The sequence below is a fragment of the Gigantopelta aegis genome, chromosome 3 (genome assembly GCF_016097555.1).
Source record: "Gigantopelta aegis isolate Gae_Host chromosome 3, Gae_host_genome, whole genome shotgun sequence".
NCBI lineage: Eukaryota > Metazoa > Mollusca > Gastropoda > Neomphalida > Peltospiridae > Gigantopelta > Gigantopelta aegis.
The window spans coordinates 73,432,085-73,455,749 of NC_054701.1; the positions used below are offsets into that span (position 1 = coordinate 73,432,085).

At 35.8% G+C, this 23,665-nt stretch overlaps 1 protein-coding gene across 1 annotated transcript in view; it reads right to left on the minus strand.

Annotated features, from left to right (window-relative positions):
• Positions 1-326: 326 nt before the first annotated feature.
• The window catches only part of LOC121392430 (indian hedgehog protein-like), a 28,369-nt gene continuing 5,030 nt past the window's right edge, over positions 327-23,665 (minus strand). The window contains exons 2-6 of the mRNA XM_041523643.1: positions 17,322-17,356; positions 13,671-13,848; positions 6,193-6,364; positions 4,637-4,743; positions 327-2,028 (exon numbers count right to left, since the gene is read on the minus strand). Coding sequence (XP_041379577.1) covers positions 1,802-2,028; positions 4,637-4,743; positions 6,193-6,364; positions 13,671-13,848; positions 17,322-17,356 — 719 coding nt within the window. The 3' untranslated portion in view covers positions 327-1,801. The remainder of the gene's footprint in view (positions 2,029-4,636; positions 4,744-6,192; positions 6,365-13,670; positions 13,849-17,321; positions 17,357-23,665) is intronic.

Here is a 23,665-nt window from a genome sequence, read left to right on the forward strand (position 1 = left end):
AATATCAGTGAAATAAAAGTGTTATCAGTCTATTTCACTCTAAAATGTGTTATCGTCACTGTAGAAAGTGTTATCTTCACTGTAAGAAAGCCGGAACTATTTTGCTGCTGGCATTTTAAAAATAAAGGTAAATTGCCAAAAGTTATATAATAAATAGAAAAGTTCATGTTTTTTGTCAAATATGATTTATATCTCATCTCGTGAGGTTTGCAATATCACACTCGTCAGGACAGATGCGTACGTACGCAAAAGCCATTATATTGTCAGTTTGAGTAGAAATGCGTGCACGCTTACGGGCACAAACAGTGAAAACAACACTGTACATGTAACTTTAGTAGTTTTATTTTGCGTATCACATTTCATGTACTAAATCAACACATGCCAAACTTCATTAATAATAATTTAAAAAATTAATAATAATAATTAAACAATATAACCGCAAGCGGTAATGACGGATTCCCAAGCTATAATAGCTGTACCTTACTCAGACATATTTATACATTATTTAATTATAGCAATAATTACCCCACACACACACCCCAAAACCCACATACACGCACAAACCGTCACCTATTACGTAAAATATTTAAAGATACAATCTGCGCAAACATGTGAAATTTTCATTTGCAAAATATATGTGAAAAATTTCAAAAATAAAAGCAATGTAAATCGATAGTTTATTACGCTCCGAGGAGTAGATTACAACAGTAAAAATAAAATTGGTGTAACTTCGAAACTTTTAGACTTACACTTATTTTCGTGTTTTAAAAAAAAAAAAAACGGCCCGAAAACGGCCGGACTTAGTATTAGAAATCCCAATTCCCCCGGAAGGAAGCAGCGGATTAATTCAGTATTTTGAAACTTTTATGTAGATAGGCAGTAGGAATGGAATTTAGAATTTCAAGAGTTTATACGTGTAACTTTCGTAGAAAGTGACATACAATACGAAATTTGCGATCGAGGACAATACACGTAATCTATAAACACCATTTTTAATACAATCAATCCCCTGGTGGGCCTATTTATCTACCACATTTCAGCTATATAGGCCTAGAATGTTACAAAATTACAAAACAGACGTCTGGAGATTTGTTTTGCTAAATAATGTTATATAATTCTCGATAGAGGCCAATACACATAACCAATACACACAATGTTTTAATACGACCAATCCCCTCGATGCACCAAACAACCCATCAAATTTCAAGTATATCGGCCCAGAACGTTTTTTAAAAAATAACAAAACAGACGGCTTAAAAAAATATCCCAGCAAAAACAATAGGTTCCGCAACCTTGGCTTGGAAACCTAAAAATGTAATGTCTTTCGATTTTCTTAATTCAACTCAGTGTAACCACATTTAATATTTAATATAGGCATAATATTATTTATGGGCTGCTAACAGAAAACTGGGGTAGTATCCAATTATGTTAACTAAACAATATCCAATGAATCATTTAATGGATCATTAAACCAAGTTCTATCAATCCTTTATAATATGGGATTTGTGAGGGGTGAGGTCATAATCTAATTATAATTGTGAGGTGGTTTAAATACGAGTATGTTCACAATTTCATTGCTATTGGATGCGTATGAGAAGTGGGGCAGGGGGTCCTGGCACACTGCGTATGTCATGCGTACATGGGCGGGGAGGAGGGTAACATAATATTTAGTTCTTTGCGTACGTACTATATGGACGACCCCTAATTACTAGTTAAACTAGCTAACGTTTAAACAACTGGGTGTTTAAATTCCAGCTCGATCAACCACTGCGATTTATTGGGATATACAGATTGAAAATATCTAGTCGAGCATCTTCATCGTTTCAGGCAGAAACATTTCTCCTAAATATTCCAGACTAGACATAATTGGACTGTGGCCATCTTGTAGCCATGGTTCCAGCAACCAAGGAAACCACCTGAAAGGTGCCGTGAAGAAGTGTTCGACGTCGTGATTGGTGAATGAGTAACATGACGCCAACATTCCGTCCACTACAAGCGTTCCCGAGTCCGTGAGTGGAACGTACACACCTGTGAAAAAGAGCAAAGAACAAACAAAAACAAAAAATCAATTCTACGCACCTACGACAAAAACATCTTTAAAGGGACATTCCTGAGTTTGCTACATTGTAAGATGTTTCCGACTAATAAAATATTTCTGCGATTAAACTTACATATTAAATATATTTTCTTGTTTAGAATATCAGTGTCTGTATATTCAATGCATTTCTGGTCGTCTTAATATTTGTAAGAAGCCCATTTAGGAAATAAAATGAAATTTAATCTAGTACAAATATTAGAACGATCAGAAACACGTTTAATATACAGCCACTAATATTTTATGCAGAAAAATATATTTGATATGCTATTACAATCGTTAAAAAGTCTCTTTCAGTCGATAACATATTAAAAATTGCAGCAAACTCAGGAATGTCCCTTTAATGAATGAATGAATGAATAAATTTTGAACGACACACCAACCAAAATGTATAGATAGGCTATTGGGTGTCAAACATAGGCAGGTACAATGAATGAATGAATGAATGAATGTTTAACGACACACCAACCAAAATGTATAGATAGGCTATTGGGTGTCAAACATAGGCAGGTACAATGAATGAATGAATGAATGAATGTTTAACGACACACCAACCAAAATGTATAGATAGGCTATTGGGTGTCAAACATAGGCAGGTACAATGAATGAATGAATGAATAAATTTTGAACGACACACCAACCAAAATGTATAGATAGGCTATTGGGTGTCAAACATAGGCAGGTACAATGAATGAATGAATGAATGAATGTTTAACGACACACCAACCAAATGTATAGATAGGCTATTGGGTGTCAAACATAGGCAGGTACAATGAATGAATGAATGAATGAATGTTTAACGACACACCAACCAAAATGTATAGATAGGCTATTGGGTGTCAAACATAGGCAGGTACAATGAATGAATGAATGAATGAATGTTTAACGACACACCAACCAAAATGTATAGATAGGCTATTGGGTGTCAAACATAGGCAGGTACAATGAATGAATGAATGAATAAATTTTGAACGACACACCAACCAAAATGTATAGATAGGCTATTGGGTGTCAAACATAGGCAGGTACAATGAATGAATGAATGAATAAATTTTGAACGACACACCAACCAAAATGTATAGATAGGCTATTGGGTGTCAAACATAGGCAGGTACAATGAATGAATGAATGAATGAATGTTTAACGACACCCCAGCACGAAAAATACATCGGCTATTGGGTGTCAAACTATGGTAGATACAAAACATTAATTGATGATCAACAAAAATTCTAAATTTAAACAAAAACACAGTGTAAAGAACTGTGCAAAAACACAAATATCACAAATAGATACCGACTTTTACTCAAAATTTCAATTTTGTGCTGTATTGGCCATTCTCATAGAGAATGTTACACCCCTGCACAACGGTGAGGTTACAGCACGCGCAGGTTTACAATGAATGAATGAATGAATGAATGTTTAACGACACCTCAGCACACAATTACACATCGGCTATTGGGTGTCACATGTGGTACAGGTAGGTACATTAGATTATCTCCATTAAAAAAACCTTTACGAATGTAATGTAGTGCCAAAACCTTTCTACTATAAATAAAATAAACATCTCAATGTGCATATAACAACATTTCAAACATGGAACTGCGTGTATTTTATAGAAATATTTATCAGATTATTTTGAGGGCAAAAGACCTTAAAGGGACATTCCTGAGTTTGCTGCATTGTAAGATGTTTCAGACTAATAAAATATTTCTACGATTAAACTTACTTATTAAATATATTTTCTTGTTTAGAATATCAGTGTCTGTATATTCAATGTGTTTCCGGTTGTCTTAACATTTGTAAGAAGCCCAAACTGGATTTTGTCTTCAAATAATTTCGTACGTACGAAAAAATGTTTTTAGGAAATAAAATGAACTTTAACCTAGTTCAAATATTAAAACGATCAGAAACACGTTTAATAAACAGCCACTAATATTGTATGCAGAAAAATATATTTGATATGTAATTACAATCGTTAAAAAGTCTCTTTTAGTCGATAACATCTTAAAAGTTGTTGCAAACTCAGGAATGTCACTTTAATTATATATATTGTGTATGGATATATTCATGTAGGCGATATACCTCAATTTTATTATATACATAGCAATGCAATATATAGATCTACAGAAACCATAAAAGTGATATTCAGTGAAAAGTCATACTTTCACTGTATTTTAGTTGTAATATATAGAAATCATATTTATATTTTTGTGAACAAGTTCATGATTCAATTATCTCCCTTGTAACTTATTGCGATCTCGTTATTGAGGTCAGTGTCGCTTCATCGTTTAATAATGGTAACACAACATGCTGTCATTGAGTGTAAGTTAAACTTTTACTTCGCGTTCGATTCAAGTTGTGGGTTTTTTGTTTGTTTGTTGTTGTGGGTTTTTTTGACAATCGCAGTATTATTAAATAATAAGAAAAATTAATTTAATAATTAAATAATGGTAATTTAATTCATATTTCTTTAAAAAAAATAACAACCATGAAATAGCCTCTATATATTGTGTATTGATATATTCATGTTTTATTTTTTACCTAAATTCACGCCAATTGAGACTTGAACTACTTGCTCAGGACAAAGACCATGTTGGCACCCTTTTGTCGTGAACAAATAATCACCTGGTTTCACAGAAATCGCAAATCTAATAAAAATAAAAATAAAAGTGTTTTAGTTCAGACAATTACAAATACCACCATTTTTATACAGCAATACAATAAGAGTATTTTAAAACGGTACTGCAATATCTATAACCTTGCATAATAAAGTGCAATGAATTAATAAAATTAAAACATGAAAGATAAAATATGTATTAGGCTAAGTTCAGTAGTATATAAACATCTACATTCATATCTATATCTATATATCTATATTTACATCTATATCTATATCTATATTGCTATCTGTATCTATATCTATAGCTGTATATGTATTTACATCTTATATCTATATCTGCATCTGTATCTTTATTTACATCTATATCTATATCTGTATCCATATCTGTATCTATATTTACATCTATCTTTATATTTGTATCTACATTTACATCTATATCTATATCCGTATCTATATCTGTATATTATATATTTGTATCAGCATGTGTATGTATATCATCTCTAACATATGTTGGAGATCACTTCTGAGGCTTGCGATTGGCTGAAACAAGGTCATGACCGGGTCACAACCGCTATATCATACAGGAAAATATAGACGATGGAAATTGATTGTTCTGTGACGTAAGTTAAGCTGAAACTGATTACTGGTGATTCATAAAGCAGCTATCGCGCGAATGCCATTATAAACATCTGAACGACAATACCGTTATCCGCTGCACATAAATACGTTTTAGTTGGAACAGACGTTTTAATTTATTTTAGATATGTTTTTTTGTGGTTGTGTAAGAGAAAAAAGAATAGTAATTCGTCTTCTCGATTTCGTTCGTTCGATATGTTTTCAAACAGCTCGACTGGCCTCGGTGGCGTCGTGGTTAGGCCATCGGTCTACAGGCTGGTAGGTATTGGGTTCGGATCCCAGTCGAGGCATGGGATATTTAATCCAGATACCGACTCCAAACCCGGAGTGAGTGCTCCGCAAGACTCAATGGGTAGGTGTAAACCACTTGCACCGACCAGTGATCCATAACTGGTTCAACAAAGGCCATGGTTTGTGCTATCCTGCCTGTGGGAAGCGCAAATAAAAGATCCCTTGCTGCCTGTCGTAAAAGAGTGGCGATAGCGGGCTTCCTCTAAAAAAAACCACAGTGTCAGAATGACCATATGTTTGACGTCCAGTAGCAGATGATAAGATAAAAAAATCAATGTGCTCTAGTGGCGTCGTTAAATAAAACAAACTTTACTTCTTTTTTTCAAACAGCTCGTTGTAAGATAAATGGTATCCAATGGCCACTCATGTAGCATTCTCTATCTATCTATCTATCTATCTATCTGTCTGTCTGAATGTCTGTCTGTATGTCTATTTGTCAATGTTCCAATGTGTTATAAAATGCAAAATGTATTTACAATCTAACAATATTAATGTGTTTAACTTTGCAGAGATCTAAGACATGGATAAGAATTTCCACAACAGAAATTACCTAGCCTCCATGCTGGTAGACTTGTTGTTGCTTGAAACAAAGATAATGTGGTTGTCTGTCATTGTCACTTGATTTCCTTGCTCTGTTGTCAGTGTCCGATATGTGCCATTGTTCTTGGGTTGACGTTTGAAGAACGTTCTCACTTCAGAAAAGGTGCGCTGACCGTCTTGTACTACAACAAATTAATGGTGAGAAAATTGGTGGATCCATTGGGCTATTTCTCGCTCTAGCCAGTGCACCACGACTGATATATCAAAGGCCGTGGTATGTGCTATCCTGTCTATGGGATGGTGCATATAAAAGATCCCTTGCTGCTAATCGAAAAGAGTAGCCCATGAAGTGGCGACAACGGGATTTCTCTCTCAATATCTGTGTGGTCCTTAAAGGAGACCGGACACCAAAAGACATGTAGTGTGTAATGGATTAAGTTAGCGTCAAAGACCGCATTACTCTAACGCCCGGCTCGTTGCGAGGCACCAGTCAGCTGCGCGTCTTAGGTTTGGGGTAAAAACAGAAGTGGGCGGGATTATGCATAGATCTGAACGAAAGCGAGGCAATACGTCATCGGTGAGAGTTACCAGGCAATACCGGTACACGTGTTGATTCTTTAGTTGTGCCTTTTAGTCGTCCTTTTTTTTTTTTTTTTCTCCGGGTTTATCGGAAATTTAAGTTACAAGAAAATTAGTGTTATTATATATTGTCGACGTAATTATATGATGGTTAACTGCGCAGTGTTTAACTTCAACAGTAACAGCAATGCAATGCAAGAAACGGCCAACATCATGGTTTCGATTTCCAAAAAAACGAAAGTTGTTTTAAAACATGGACGCATTATTGTCGTCGAACGGGCTTTACACCAACTAAATACAGCAGGTTATGTATGGTACATTTACAATGTGAAAATTAAAACAAGTATGTACTTAAGATATACATTAAATAAAGGTATTGCAATTTGTTCACATACGAATATTTAAACTTCACATTTATTTACCTATAATTACCAAATTAATTTTCACCGCCAGCCCATAACGACTCCATACTAACGTCTCTTTATCTAGTTGGTTTGTTAACCTTATAACAAAACACCTTCAAAACGTGAATTATTACGTTGGTTAACAATGTTTATAGTCAGTTCAGTATGTTGTCATTAAAATTAAAATGCTAACACTTTGGCAGGAACAACATATGTACTGTGGCCAGAAGGAATGATGGTTAATTAGTTTTAAAGCTAATGTCGATTATTATTTTCAATGCTTTCTGTATATCATATTAAAAATACTCTACACCAAATAATTATTTTAATACCCTGGGTTTCTGCCAGAGGGTGCGGAGGGTAAACTTACACGTATGTACTAAAAAATCTCAGAAGTTAATATATATATATATATATATATATATACAGGGGTATATATATAATGTTTTATTTTTTCGATAGATTATAGTAACATAATTGCTGTTTAAAATTTTATAAAAGTGCATGAAATAAAATGTTCAATAAAAAAAACATTTCAAACCTATAACCACCGAATATACTCCTTTGAATATATTTAGTTTTTACAGGCCCGTAGCAACGACTTGGGGGGGGGGGGTCACTGACGGACCGGGTATAAACTCTACATCAGATTTTGGTTACAATGGCAAAAATTAATGTCATAAAGAAACGTTCACAAGTGGGGGGCACCCGTCTCCCCCCCCCCCCCTCCCCAGTTCTTACGGGCCTGTTTTATTACGTGCTCTCAAATTATTTTCTGGTAGAAAACCTGGTACCTTTGGCAGAGGTTGAAACAGTTGGTTGTCTAATTTTCGACTGTTACCATAAAATAATATAATTAATCACTTTTGGCATCTAGCAATTTAAAGCCAAATTAACAATAGTTACCACATGGAATAAGCATCATATATTATTTTGTTTTACCTGTAATATATTTTACCTGTAATATATTTTTATCAGGACTTCCTTCTTCCTCCATGAATGATTAAAGAAAATAACACTGGATATATTGTAATTATTTTTATTTTATTCCAATATATAACAAATGTGTTTTATGTCAGTATGTGGAGCAAACTACCTGATACAGTTGGTTTGAAATCATGATTACATAATCCTAAAGATAAAAGGAACTGGTTCCTAATCTCACCCTCTACATATTATCTACATTTGTATAGGCCTATAGGAACGATATTTGAAGTGTGGGGGGGGGGGGGATACAGTCTCTAGAGAGGGATAAAAACTAGATTTTTATCTTTATATCATCTTTATTTATGCAAAGTAGTGAAAACTTAAAACATACATTTTCATCCTAGAGTGTGTGATGGAGAACAAGCCCTAGGCCCGCCCCTCCCCAGTTCCTACGGGTCTGTTGTATTTTATATTAATAAATGCAAAGACTACATAATAATATTGTCGATAAGACATATTAGTTGTAAAGTGATTGTCAGTATGTGGCAACAGTATAATATTTTCCAACATTTCTGTGTTTCTGTACCCGGCTGTGGACAGTTTCGGCAGACTGGTAACACATTTTCTTAATAATTAAAAATACACGGTTTAACCAAACACATTAAAACTTGGAGGGTAACTAGTTAAGAGAACAAAGTTTTTTGTTAAATTATTATATCTTGCTTTGGTGAGGAGGGGACGCTTTTTGCAAATTTGCGAAATCGGCCTATGGAATATCCACTGACGTGTCATATTTACATCTATGCTGAACAAGATTTATGATGAAATATTATTAAATTTTGTGTGCGTTTCGTCTAATTAGGTCCATTTGCTTCAGTTTACATTAAAAATGTCATAAAAAAATGATGTTTTAAAAATGCTTGTATGCTAGTCTATGACCGTGTGGCTTCCTCGTCTTCGTCGGCAGTTGATTCATCCGAATTTTCGTCTAAGACAACATTTCCAGGATTAGGGACAAAGTCTCTGATAAGTGGTTCAAACTGATACGGTTTGATGCCATTAGCACAAGCTGGACACAATTCTTCGTCACTCGAATCGCTAAGTTAGTCCATGCTGCTTGGTAGTTTCTTCAGTTTTCCTCTCATCGATGACGTCACGGGTCTAGCTCATCAATTGTCGACAGTTTCCGACAAACATCGGAGATCGGCGAAAAAAAAAAACCCAACCAAGTCTGGCACGCTTAACTTAGTCAATATGGGGAGCGCGGTAGTTGCGTGTTGTGGTTTATGACGGCAAAAATTCATTACGCCGTATATATGGTTTGGTATCCGGTCTCCTTTAACCATATGTCCGACGCCATATAACCGTAAACTAAAATGTGTTGAGTGCGTCGTTAAATAGAACATTTCCTTCCTTCCTTCCAATATTTTTCCACTTGCTTAGATCGGCCAGAACTAACATTCTTCTATGTCCCAGTTTGTCATTTACATTCTATGAAATACGATACCCAAAGCACTCTAACGATGTAGATTGAAACACATATTTTGTGATATATAACATTATGAATATATAAATATTAATTATGAATATATGACTATTAATTATGAATATATGAATATAATTATGAATTTCCGGTAATATTCGTACACCTCCATAACCCATGGGTGCGATCCAGTTAAGGTTAGGCTGATTTCAAATATGATGACATTTTCCCAAACATTTTAATTATTGTCCGCTTATTAGATAGCTGTTTCGGTTGCTGTTGTTGTTGTTTTTAAAATAATAATTTAATTACGTGTGGAATACACATAACATGACATAGACGTTGCTTATATATATATAGTTCATTATATTATTTAAACGGAAATATAATAATACAAATGGAACGACGAAAACATATATATGTATACAATTAATTGTTTCTAGAGTTTTATTTAAAAACAACCCAATAAAAGAGTCAAAATCATAATTTGTTTTCACAAATATGTTGTTAGTAATAAAGTAGAGAATATATTTGTGACTATTCCATAACTTCGTAAATAATTCTAGTGATATTTTTAATGTAAACACCAGGAAGATATGCTCATTAAATTTGTTTTAAATATGCCATCATTTTCAGCATGAACTGAGATTAGCTCAGAATAATAAATTAGATATATTGTCTCTGGAAACATTTTTGTTTAGTTCTCTTTCCTGTCTATTTTACATTACGTTGGTTAGTTTTCAATTCACTACCTAGAAACTAAAGAAAGCCGTACACCAAATAGTATCTGAGTGGGTCAAAGTTCGAAATACACCCAACGTTTCATCCCACTGTTGAGGCTACCAGTTCTGCCATTGGTGGTAAATGTGAGAGTGTTTGTTGTGACAATGCTGTTTTGATGTGGCCAGTAAATTCATGTAATTTAATTTGAATTACTTTCAGTATACCAACTACCATTGCGCCTGAAACATGTACAGGGTCGTTTTAAAAATAGCACGACACTCTTTTGTGCGGAAGTAGAGTAATCATAGACATTAAGGTGAGGGGTGGTAGTATTTATATCCATGGTGTATATGTCGATTGATGCGATGTATGTAGACGTTTTAGCCACATGTGTTACTGTTGTCGTCTATGGTATTTGATTTGGTGGTATACACCCTAAACACCCTAAACACAAGTCCTCTCAAACGTTTACCACCGTTGGGATCATTTGAAGGCTAGACGTGGTTTCTCCTGGTGTTGGCCATCTTAAATTGTTTAGTTTGAATTAGTTTGAATCGTTTGTTTCCCAACTTCAAAATAATTTACAGTTTACGTTTTATTTTTCTTCTTTTTGTACACAGTCAAGTAATATTTTATATAAAATGTCCGAAAATCACTTAGTGAAATAATCATTAAACAGAAAAAAGTTACAGACATGTATTTTGATAACTTTTTTTCTTTAAAAAAAAACACACAAAGCAAAGCATACCCCCTATTATAAAAAAAAAAAGCAAAAAAAAGGAGCAAAAACCAACCCACAAAACAAAGCAAAACTAAAGTGAAAAGACCTTCTTTTTAAAAAATCCAACAACAAAAACAAAAAACAAAACAAAACAAGAACACATGTTAATAAACATTGTTCATTATGAACACAATAATTACGTTTTGTCATTGATTACAAAACGGATATTACCGTATTAAGAACAAAAAACGAGACCACATAAAACAAATCCTCGACATTCGTGCTGAGAGGGGTACTCCATTAAGATCCGACATTCGGATTTGAAACCCATACCTTGTTCTTCTTCAAGCATTAAGATTAGATTACCTGTTAGAACAAACAGCCCAGTATTAATATCTGACTTACCTGTTAGAACAAACAGCCCAGTATTAACATCTGACTTACCTGTTAGAACAAACAGCCCAGTATTAATATCTGACTTACCTGTTAGAACACACAGACAAGTATTAAGATCTGACTTACTTGTTAGAACCCACAGACAAGTATTAAGATCTGACTTACCTGTTAGAACAAACAGCCCAGTATTAAGATCAGACTTACTTGTTAGAACCCCAGCCCAGTATTAACATCTGACTTATCTGTTAGAACAAACAGCCCAGTATTAAGATCAGACTTACTTGTTAGAACCCACAGCCCAGTATTAACATCTGACTTATCTGTTAGAACAAACAGCCCAGTATTAAGATCAGAATTACCTGTTAGAACACACAGACAAGTATTAAGATCTGACTTACCTGTTAGAACAAACAGCCCAGTATTAACATCTGACTTATCTGTTAGAACAAACAGCCCAGTATTAAGATCAGACTTACTTGTTAGAACCCACAGCCCAGTATTAAGATCTGACTTACTTGTTAGAACCCACAGCCCAGTATTAAGATCTGACTTACTTGTTAGAACCCACAGACAAGTATTAACATCTGACTTACTTGTTAGAACCCACAGCCCAGTATTAACATCTGACTTACTTGTTAGAACCCACAGCCCAGTATTAAGATCTGACTTACTTGTTAGAACCCACAGACAAGTATTAACATCTGACTTACTTGTTAGAACCCACAGCCCAGTATTAAGATCTGACTTACTTGTTAGAACCCACAGACAAGTATTAACATCTGACTTACTTGTTAGAACCCACAGCCCAGTATTAACATCTGACTTACTTGTTAGAACCCACAGCCCAGTATTAAGATCTGACTTACTTGTTAGAACCCACAGACAAGTATTAACATCTGACTTACTTGTTAGAACCAACAGCCCAGAATTAAGATCTGACTTACTTGTTAGAACCCACAGCCCAGTATTAAGATCTGACTTACTTGTTAGAACCCACAGACAAGTATTAAGATCTGACTTACTTGTTAAAACCCACAGCCCAGTATTAACATCTGACTTACTTGTTAGAACCCACAGACAAGTATTAAGATCTGACTTACCTGTTAGAACCGACAGACAAGTATTAAGATCAGACTTACCTGTTAGAACCCACAGACAAGTATTAAGATCTGACTTACCTGTTAGAACACAAAACCCAGTATTAACATCTGACTTACTTGTTAGAACCCACAGCCCAGTATTAACATCTGACTTGTCTGTTAGAACAAACAGCCCAGTATTAAGATCAGACTTACCTGTTAGAACCCACAGACAAGTATTAAGATCTGACTTACCTGTTAGAACACAAAGCCCAGTATTAAGATCTGACTTACTTGTTAGAACCCACAGCCCAGTATTAAGATCTGATGTACCTGTCAAATCGATTCAATGGGTAGGTGTAAGACCACGACATCCTTTTCTCTCTCACTAACCACTAGCAACTGACAACTAACCCATTGTCCTGGAGCCTATTTCACAAAACATTGTAAGTTTACGTTTGCGACTAGCAGTTATACCGGGTTTAACATACGTTTATACGTGTTTGGCATCTATTTCACGCAGAAAATTACATCATTATGGAAGGTCGAACATTTTAAGGACAAATGAAAATGAAATATGTGTACTTTAAACTATATTAGTGTTCTATTGGTACTAATACGAATCGTGGTTTAGTCGTAGATTTACGATTTAGTGCAAAACTAGGCCTACGATGCTTTGTGAAATTGGGCCCTGTACAAACATCCCAGATAGCTGAGGTGTGTGCCCAGGACAGCATGCTTGAACCTTAATTGGATATAAGCACGAAATTAAATTAAAACACCTGATGTACCTGTTAAGTTTGTTTTTGTTTTTCTGTTTAACGACGCCACTAGAGCACATTGGACGTGAAACATATGATCATTCTGACACTGTTTTTTAGAGGAAACCCGCTGTCGCCACATAGGCTACTCTTTTACGACAGACAGCAAGGGATCTTTTATTTGCGCTTCCCACAGGCAGGATAGCTCAAACCATGGCCTTTGTTGAACCAGTTATGGATCACTGGTCGGTGCTAGTGGTTTACACCTACCCACTGAGCCTTGCGGAGCACTCACTCAGGGTTTGGAGTCGATGTCTGGATTAAAAATCCCATGTCTCGACTGGGATCCGAACCCAGTACCTCCCAGCCTGTAGACCGATGGCCTAACCACGATGCCACCGAGGCCGGTACGTACCTGTTAAAACCATGTGACCAGGTCTCAGATCCTCCATCTTAATCAACCTGCCGTTGTCAAGTTCAAGCTGGGCATCACCAGGGAAACATCCAAATTGACATCGTTTTCTGCCTTTACATTTGATCATCCAGAATCGAATGTGGTAACCATGCCGCCCTTTACACGAACATACATCGTCCTGTGAAAAGAATGAATGAACTAGCACACACACACACACACACACACACACACACACACACACATATATATATACACACACACACACGCATACACGCACGCACTCGTGCATGTGGGTCAGTATAATGTATTTTTTATTCCTAATATATGACATTGACAATATCAAAACACATTCTGGTAATACACACGCAGACATACATACATACATACATACATACATACATACATACATACATACATACATACATACATACATACATACATACATACATACATACATACATACATACCACATATTATATAAAACACCACCTGGACAATGGCGTAGGAAGCTGCAGCGATTTTTGTTAAAGATATATTTATACATGTATCAATAAATATATATACACGTGTATGCACCCCCACCCCCACCCCCACCCCACCCCCCACCCGACACACACACACACACACGCACACACGTTGTGGCACCTCCCTACGCCCGTGCACCACCAACAGTTCAGGGCCCCGTTTTATTAAGCGATCTCAGCACTGCTATTGCCTTAAGTGCCTACGGTAGCGACGTTTTCCTACAATCGACAGCCCGTTTTACTAAACGACCTTAGCTTACAACCACCTTAAGTTACTATCAATATTTACAATAGGTCTGCACCTATCAGACCAGTCAATATATGATTGAACCTAGAACAAATTGCAACAGAAGGATTTTTGGTTTTATGTTGTTAAGATGACCCCACTGAACATTATATCCAACTTCCGCCAAAATCAGATACCGGGAAAGGTGCTAATTGTCATAAATGCAATATGGTCGCCAAAATCAACTTTTAGACCCTATATCTCCTACACGGTCAATTTTAGACCTCATAAATGTATTATAAGCATATAGAAAAATGATATCAAGAATCGAAATATTTTGTTTATGATATACTATGACGTACATATGACGACATGACGCAAATATGACGTCACTTAAAATAGCTCAAATTTAAGATAAAAACGGTATAGTTTTAAGCTAAAACAATAGTTCACTCATAGATCTAATAATGCTTAATCCGTAATTATGTTACACTATAAAATGGTAGACAGAGTAATAGAAAATATTGTCAGGTTCAGTAATGTCTCAGGGGAAAGCAAAATTCTAAAATAATGCCACCAATTTTCACTTTCCAATATTTTATACACCAACGGATGTGTGTAAACTTTGGATCACACACCTAGTGGCCCCACCGTTGGACTATAAACACCAAGGGGCACCGAGACTGGAGGGCACGATGGTTGGACTGGCTGGGGGAGGGGGGATTCTGGGTGGAGTGGGGGTATTCCACCGGAAATAGGTTAGGTGCCATAGGGCGTAGGCGGTTTCGGCCGTAGGTTAGTCCGGGGGGCCTGCCCCCCTCCCCCCTCGGGTCTCCACCCTGTTTCGGTCACACTGAAGTTCCCAATAGGATGGATGCCCTTTTGTTTTCTTCCCCACCCACTAAATAACTTCTTGTGGCGAGTACCCAAAATCCTGGTAAAGAACTTCCTATCCAAATCCTAGGGCTAAATTAAAAAAAAAAAATTGCATTTAATTTTATTTAACTTTAGAACTGCCCGGTGTAAAACGCGCCAAAATATTTGTAGAAAGGTTATTAATTTTTATTTTTATATTGAAATGTTTGGAAATGCGCAAATAAATTATAAAGTTTCCGTCCCTTCATTTGGGTTAAAGTCAAAATTATCCCTATTAAATTCTGCCCCGGGTTGGGTCCCTTGTTTCCCAGAGGCCGAACCCTGGGACGGACATGCTCGAAACCTTCGTGGTATATGAGCATGCTAAAGTATAACGCACGCACCAATTTTCATACGCCTGAAATGTCATCTAATGTACTATCATCAGACAATGTGTGTTGTATGAATTTTCAGTAAGTGATTCGAATCACAAAAAGTAATACGAATCATTATAATAGCACTACTAAGTCGAAGTAATCTATTTACTAACATGAACCAAAATATTTCAACCATTGACAACTTTGCAATCACCACATACACAAGAACATTCATTTGCATGCCTCTGTACTTTATTATTATATAGTAATTTTATTCCTATAAATATAATACAAATGTTGTCTCCTCTGGCCTGTACATTAATATGGCTATTATTATTAAGTAATGTTGTTGTTGTTATTGATGTTGTATGGGTTTGTTTGGTATGCAATACATTGAATATATCATTACAATCCTACGCCACATTAAAATATAAAAAAACAGTCTGCTAATCTTGACCCCTGTCTTTAAGATTAAGGGGTCTTTTAAAAACAACATTTGGTTTTCGTTATGCAATTCCCCAATACTTGTGTAATATGTGACCAATATTTGGTAGGAATGGATTGTATGTTACGACGAAAGGTGATGTTGTTTTTTGTTCAGACAGAAGTAGATGCAGGTGATTGGGTCCAATTAAAGTTTTTCTTTAGCTTTATCTACAATGGGTGGAGGGTAAAGTCTATTTAAGAAGTGGGTTTTTTTTCAGACTTTTTAATTCAGTTTGTAACATGTCACTGTTCGAAATGATTCGGCTGTGCCTTTTACCTTGACTGAATGGAATTCCTTTTAAACATGCTTTTGTGTGAGCTGATTTAAAATGTAGATAATAGTGTGTCTTTGTTGTTTTTGTACGAACAGTTGTTAAAAAAGACCCACTATCTGTTTTAATAACATCAACATCTAAAAATGGCATTTTATTCCTCCACATGAGTGCTGTTCATTGGCAGACTGAATGAATTTATTTAGGTCTTGCTCACAATGGTACCAAATAAAAAAATATGTCATCTATATATCAAGGCCAAAGTAGCGGCGATTTAACACGTTTGCTTAGTAAGACGTTTTTGAAACAACCCAAACATAAATTAGCATAACAAGGGGCCATTCTTGTACCCATTGCGATGAAATGATCGGCAATCCAAATAAAGGGACATTCCCGAGTTTGCTGCAATTTTTTAGATTTTATCGACTAATAGAGACTTTTTGACGCCTGTAATTACATATAAAATTATATATAAATTTTTCTGCATAAAATATTAGTGGCTATATATTAAACGTGTTTCTGATCGTTCTAATATTTGTACTAGGTTAAATTTAATTTTATTTCCTGAAAAAGAGTTTTCGTACGTTCCAGTTTGGGCTTCTTACAAATATTAAGACGACCAGAAACACATTGAATATACAGACACTGATATTCTAAACAAGAAAATATATTTAATATGTAAGTTTAATCGTAGAAATATTGTATTACTCGGGAATGTCCCTTTAAACGTTTTCGTATTCGTTTTTGTCGGCTAATTCGGACGCCATCGTGAATATTGAATCGTGTTCAAGGTTGCTAAGTTTGCACATCTTGGATTCTCGGTCAGTACCCTTCTAAGTCGCAACAGCTACACGACTTAGTGCCCTGACGCCCAATTGCTGTACATGAGTATTCAACTAACTCATACATACCTTGGCAGTGGTATTTCCGTCTGCAGAGGATGATACTGTAATGGAACACATTATATACATATATATATACCTGTTTGTTTTTTTAACAGGTTGTATGTAAGTACTGTAAACGATTACCTATATTATATAATATATAATATAGGTAATCGTGTATATATATATATATATATATATATATATATATATATATTGGGGTTTGTGTGTGTGTGTGTGTGTGTGTGTGTGTGTGTGTGTGTGTGTGTGTGTTACAGATGGGGGCGATTACTTGACGAAAGTTATCGATTACAATTACGAGTACTTAAGAATGTCACGATTACGATTGCGAAAACATTGTCCAGTATTCATGATTACATTTCAGCAAATGTAATATAATGAATGAATGAATGAATGTTTAACGACACCCCAGCACAAAAAATACATCGGCTATTGGGTGTCAAACTATGGTAATGGAAAAAAACAAGGTGATGATCAACATCAACAGAAAAATTCAAGATATAAATAAAAACAGTGTTAAGAACTGTGCAAAAATACAAATACAAATATCACAGATAGATACGGACTTTTACTCTAAACTTCAATTTGTGCTGTATTGGCCATTCTTAAAGAGAATGTTACACCCCTGCACCACGGTGAGGTTACAGCACGCGCAGGGGCAAATGTAATATATGTCGTGGTTAAGCTATCGGACATAAGGCTTTTAGGTACTGGGTTCGCAGCCCGGTACCGACTCCCACCAGAGCGAGTTTTAACGATTCAGTGGTGTAGGTGTAAGACCACTACACCCTCTTTTCTCTCACTAACCACTAAGAACTAGCAACTAACCCACTGTCCTGGACACACAGCCGAGATAGCTGAGTTGTGTGCCCTGAACAGCGTGCTTGAACCTTAATTGGATATAAGCACGGAAATAAGTTGAAATGAAATGTAATATATGCACAAGTAGTGAAATGGTGTCACTAACATGATATTGTTCATTTTATTTCACAACCATACCAATTTCGTTCATTGAAAGATAATGAATTATTTAGGATTATTTATTAAATAATTTCAGTAATGTATGAACATATGTATTATTATTATCATTATTATTATTATTATTAGTAGTAGTAGTAGTAGTAGTAGTAGTAGTAGTAGTAGTAGTAGTAGTGTTAATAATAATAATAATAATAATAATAATAATAATAATAATGCTTCTTTTTAACTTACTATCCATTTTCCCCCTTCTTTTCGGGTTGGTGTGGTGGAATCAGTTTTCAAAACCAGATTTATTATCGTTTTATATATATATATATAAAACAATAATAAATCTGGTTTTGAATATATATATATATATATATATATATATATATATATATATATATAAGAAATACCCTGTCAACCCTCCCAGTTTATAACTAGAATATATACAGGAAAATTGTAATAGGATGAAATGAGATGGCGATCGTAAACAAGAAAACTTTACTGTCGCGATGGTAGTTATTTAATGACGATAATACTGTTAAGATTGCTCCGTGGAACGAGGCCATCACCAAGTTCAGCCAGGAAAGTGTTTCGCTAACAAATGAATGAATGAATGAATGTTTAACGACACCCCAGCACGAAAAATACATCGGCTATTGGGTGTCAAACTATGGTAATGCAAACAAATAAAGTGATGATCAACATCAATATAAAAACTCAAGATTTAAATAAGAACAGTGTAAAGAACTGTGCAAAAATACAAATATCACAGATAGATACTGACTTTTACTCAAAATTTCAATTGTATCTCGAAGAAAACAAGGGGATTTGTGCTGTATTGACCATTTTCAAAGAGAATGTTTCACCCCTGCACCACGGTGAGGTTACAGCACGCGCAGGGGTTTCGCTAACGTTCGTGAAGTATTTGATTGGTTCACGGCGTGGTCACTTGGTTAAACCAGTCTAGATGACGTTTGTTTCCGCTGCGTCTGGCTGAACTCGGCCCAGGTGTTCTCCTTTGTAGGAAAGGCATCCAACAGCGAGTCGTGGCATTTCATTTCAACTTCTTTTAGTGCTGATATCCAATTAAGGTTCAAACACGCTGTCCTGGGCTCACTCACCTCGGCTATCTGGGCTGTCAGTCCAGGACAATGGGTTAGTTGTTAGTGGTTAGTGAAAGAGAAGAGGGTGTAGTGGTCTTACACCTACCCGTTGAGTCGTTAAAACTCACTCTGGTTGGGAGCCGGTACCGGTCAGTAGTAGTGCTGTCACTCGGGTACCATGTGTACTCGTTGACCCCGGGGTCACGTGGGGACGCTGATCTCTAGGGCCGGCTCCTCCGTCCAGGACAGGAAAGGTGGGGGTGGGCAGGAGGAGGGACCGCTTGCATTGGCAAGTACAAGGGAGCACCAGCAGGCCGACCGGGGTCGGTAACAGGCAGGTTTGTGTGTGTGTGTGTGTGTGTGTGTGTGGGGGGGGGGGGGGGGGGGGTAATGGTGCTATGGAATTTTGAAGGAGCAAAGAATAATGCCAAAGAGAAAAGGTGCACAATTTTGGATTACGGAAGTTTGGTGCAATTTTCAACGGTCGATCGAAAGAGAAAGATCAGGAGCTTACATATAAGTTTTGAAATTAGTGAATCAAGAGTAGCTCGTTAATTAGACCTATTTGATGCTGGGGTGTCTCCCGAGAGTTCTAAATCTGGGGCTTTTACAGCGCCAAATTAGCGTCCCCACGTTCTGGGATGACTCATGACCATCGCCGTATATGGACACGTTTCAAACCTCCTTTCCCTTCCTGGATGTGCACAGCTGTCAAACCCATTCACCCAGGTCACCGAGGTCAGCTGAGAGATGTCAAAGTCATTAACCCCCGTTAAAGCAGCGTCCCCACGCTTAAAACTGACAGCTGTTAAACCCATTCACCCAGGTCACCGAGGTCAGATGACAGCTGCCAAAGTCAGTAACCACCGTGAAAATAATGTCCCAATACTTAAACTCCCCGTTAAAAAGTAGCGCCCCCAGGAGGTCACCCTGCTGTTATAGCCATTAACCCAGGTCACCGAGGTCAGCTGACAGCTGCCAAAGCCATAAGATGTGATAAATCTTTTTTTGTTGACACTTGTATCTGTTTTGTATATTTACCCCCAGATCGAAGTGAATTTTATTCAGTGTATGACTGTGACTTATTCCAAGTGCTGGAAGAAAATGTTGAATGTTTTAAAGATCAGGGGCATGTTATACTAATAGGTGATTTTAACGGCCGTGTCGGCCACGAGAGTGATTTTAAAGAAAATGATAACACACGTTTTGATGATATCGGCTGTGTACCAAAGCATTTTGATTACGAAAGCGATATATATATATATATATTATAAAAGAAACTCCGAAGACATGAAAGTAAACACCTTAGAAAGATCTATCTTAAACCTGTGCATAGCGTCTGGTGTTAGAATATTAAACGGGCGGTCGGTTAGTGATTGCACTGGGAAAATCATATTCTATAACAAAAACGGGACTAGTGTAATAGACTACTGTATTGTAGATAAATATTCTCTATATGTTACACACGATTTTTATGTTGGAGATTTTAATATTTGCTCTGATCACGCGCCTATATTCATGTTATTAAGAAAACCGTATGGTATAAATGAATGAATCCAGGATAAAACCCCACTGGAAAAAAAACCACCCAGACATAACCCCACTGGAAAAAACCCCACTCGGACATAACCCCATCAATAAATGAGAAAAATGGACAAAACCCCACTGTGACCATTTTACACATAAAACTGAAAAATATGAAATAAAGTTGAAATTTCTGTTTTGGAAGAATAAAATTATAAATAAAATTCACAAAATAGATTATGATAAAGAATAAAGTTTACATTTGTATTTTGATCAGTCAAGTGTTGCACTGATTGCATTGATCTCCATGACAAAGGATTATCTGAACTTTGTGATCAAGAGATTAAGGAGGCCAGGTTTTCTTCTAAGAGATCAAGGAAATCATGGATTTAGGGCTTCCCATTGTTGATTGGGTATGTCATAAATTCTACATCAGATGGACCCCTTATAAGGTTGAAGAATACTAATACTGTATATACGATTTTGTTATATATTGAGATATATGAGTGGGGTTATGTCCGAGTGGGTTTTTTTCTGTGTGGGGTTATGTCCGAGTGGGGTTTTTTCCAGTGGGGTTTTATCCAGTGGGTTTTTTTCCGGGTGGGGTTTTGTCCGTTTACCAAATGAATGTACATTTACTTGTAAAAAGGCAAGCAGAACATATGTATATGAGTGGAATGATGATAAAAAAGAAACAACACTTAACAATGATATGTCTAAACAAGAAGAACTAAGTGCTTGTATTGACGACCTTATTCTTAAAAAGACTTCTGTTAATGAGTGTGTAAATAATCTAACAGGGGTGTTACATGATATATTTGACGAGACACGTAAGCGCGAAACTCGAATAGGTAACAACTACTCAGTACACACTAACAAACGCGGTATCGTCCGTGAAAACAAGCCTTGGTTCAATGAGGAATGCACAAAGCTATACAACAGGTATATGTGCGCTCTCCGGCAATTCAAATACAACCGTAGCCATTTAAATAGATTCAAACTATCAGATGCTAAAAATAAGTACAAAGTGTTACAAAAGAAACTGCGTTCATCTTACCTAATGCAGGAAGGAAATATGATTGGTACTCTTAGGAAAAATAACCCTAAAGTATTTTACAAAAACATTAGTAAATCTAAAAAAGGCCATAACTGTGATATAACAATAGACACATTTATGAATCACTTTAAAAACCTCGCTTGCTCTACACAAAGCGATGATACACTTTAGTAAAGCATTTGATACAGCATTGTGGCTAAAAATTTATAAATTATAATTAAATAACAAGCTTGTAAATGTTGTAAAATCAATGTATGGTCAGATAAAATCATGTGTGAAATATCAGGGGAATATATCTGAATCCTTCTGGTACAAATCCGGTCTAATTCAGGGAGAAGCTCTTTCGCCATTCTTGTTTTCTTTATTTGTTAACGATCTAGAAATGGAACTGTTAAATTCCACCGACCGACTATACCAGTTAAATATGCTTCATCTCTGTCTACTGATGTATGCCGATGATACAGTATTGTTCTCTGAAAGTGCGCCTGAATTGCAGAGTATGTTAGACACTTTGTATATATACTCAAATAAATGGAATTTAAAAGTAAATATTAATAAAAGTAAAATTGTAGTATTTAGAAAAGGTGGAAATGTGAAACCTGAAGAAAGGTGGACATACCACGAAACCGATTTAGAAATTGTTGACAGTTTTAACTATCTTGGGGTCTGTCTTCATTATAATGGAAAATTTAATACCGCTCAGAAGGGAATATGCAACCAAAGTAGAAAAGTTATGGCTGCTCTATTTGGTAAAACTAGTAACTATTTCTTAAATGCAGAAACATTACTATCACTGTTTGATACATATGTTAGCAGTATTTTAAATTATGGCTGTGAAGTTTGGGGTTTTAACAAAGCAAATAGTCACGAGATCCTACATTTACAATTCTGTAAACGTATTTTAGGCGTGAAAAGGAGCACTACTAATATGATGGTCTATTTTGAATTAGGTAGATCACCTTTGTACATAAGTAGGAACATCCGTATGGTTAAATATTGGATAAATTTGCTGAATACAGATAACTGTATTTTGAAAGAGTGTTATAACACCCTATATGACGAGTGCATAAGAAAATCACGTTCTGTTAACTGGGTTAGTCAAATAAGAGACCTGCTTCTCACTAATGGTTTTGGTCACATATGGTTTAATCAAAATGTAGAAAATCGCAATACATTTATATCACTATTCAAACGGAGAATGACTGATCAATTTATCCAATCTATGTATGCTGTATTCAACAATTCTCCAAAATGTCTGTTATACAAATTCGTTGTCAATAATTATTGCTTACAACCTTATCTTCAGAAACCTATTGCTTTGAAATACAAACATATTTTGAGTAAATATAGATTATCTTCCCATAATCTCTTTATAGAAACGGGCAGATACCACAATATTGACAGGAATAATAGAATTATTCGTCTTCTACTACATTCATATTGCACAGACGACAGATTATATTATTTAAATGTTGATGGTTTATTATAATAAAAGGTTTAATATATTTATCTCTTATGTTACTGTAGAAAGGACACACTAGAACAAAGGGATACTCGTCTTCTACTACAATCATATTGCACAGACGACAATCCCTTTGTTCTAGTGTGTCCTTTCTACAGTAACATAAGAGATAAATATATTAAACCTTTTTATTATAATAAACCATCAGCCTTTAAATTAACGCAACTACTGTCCAGAG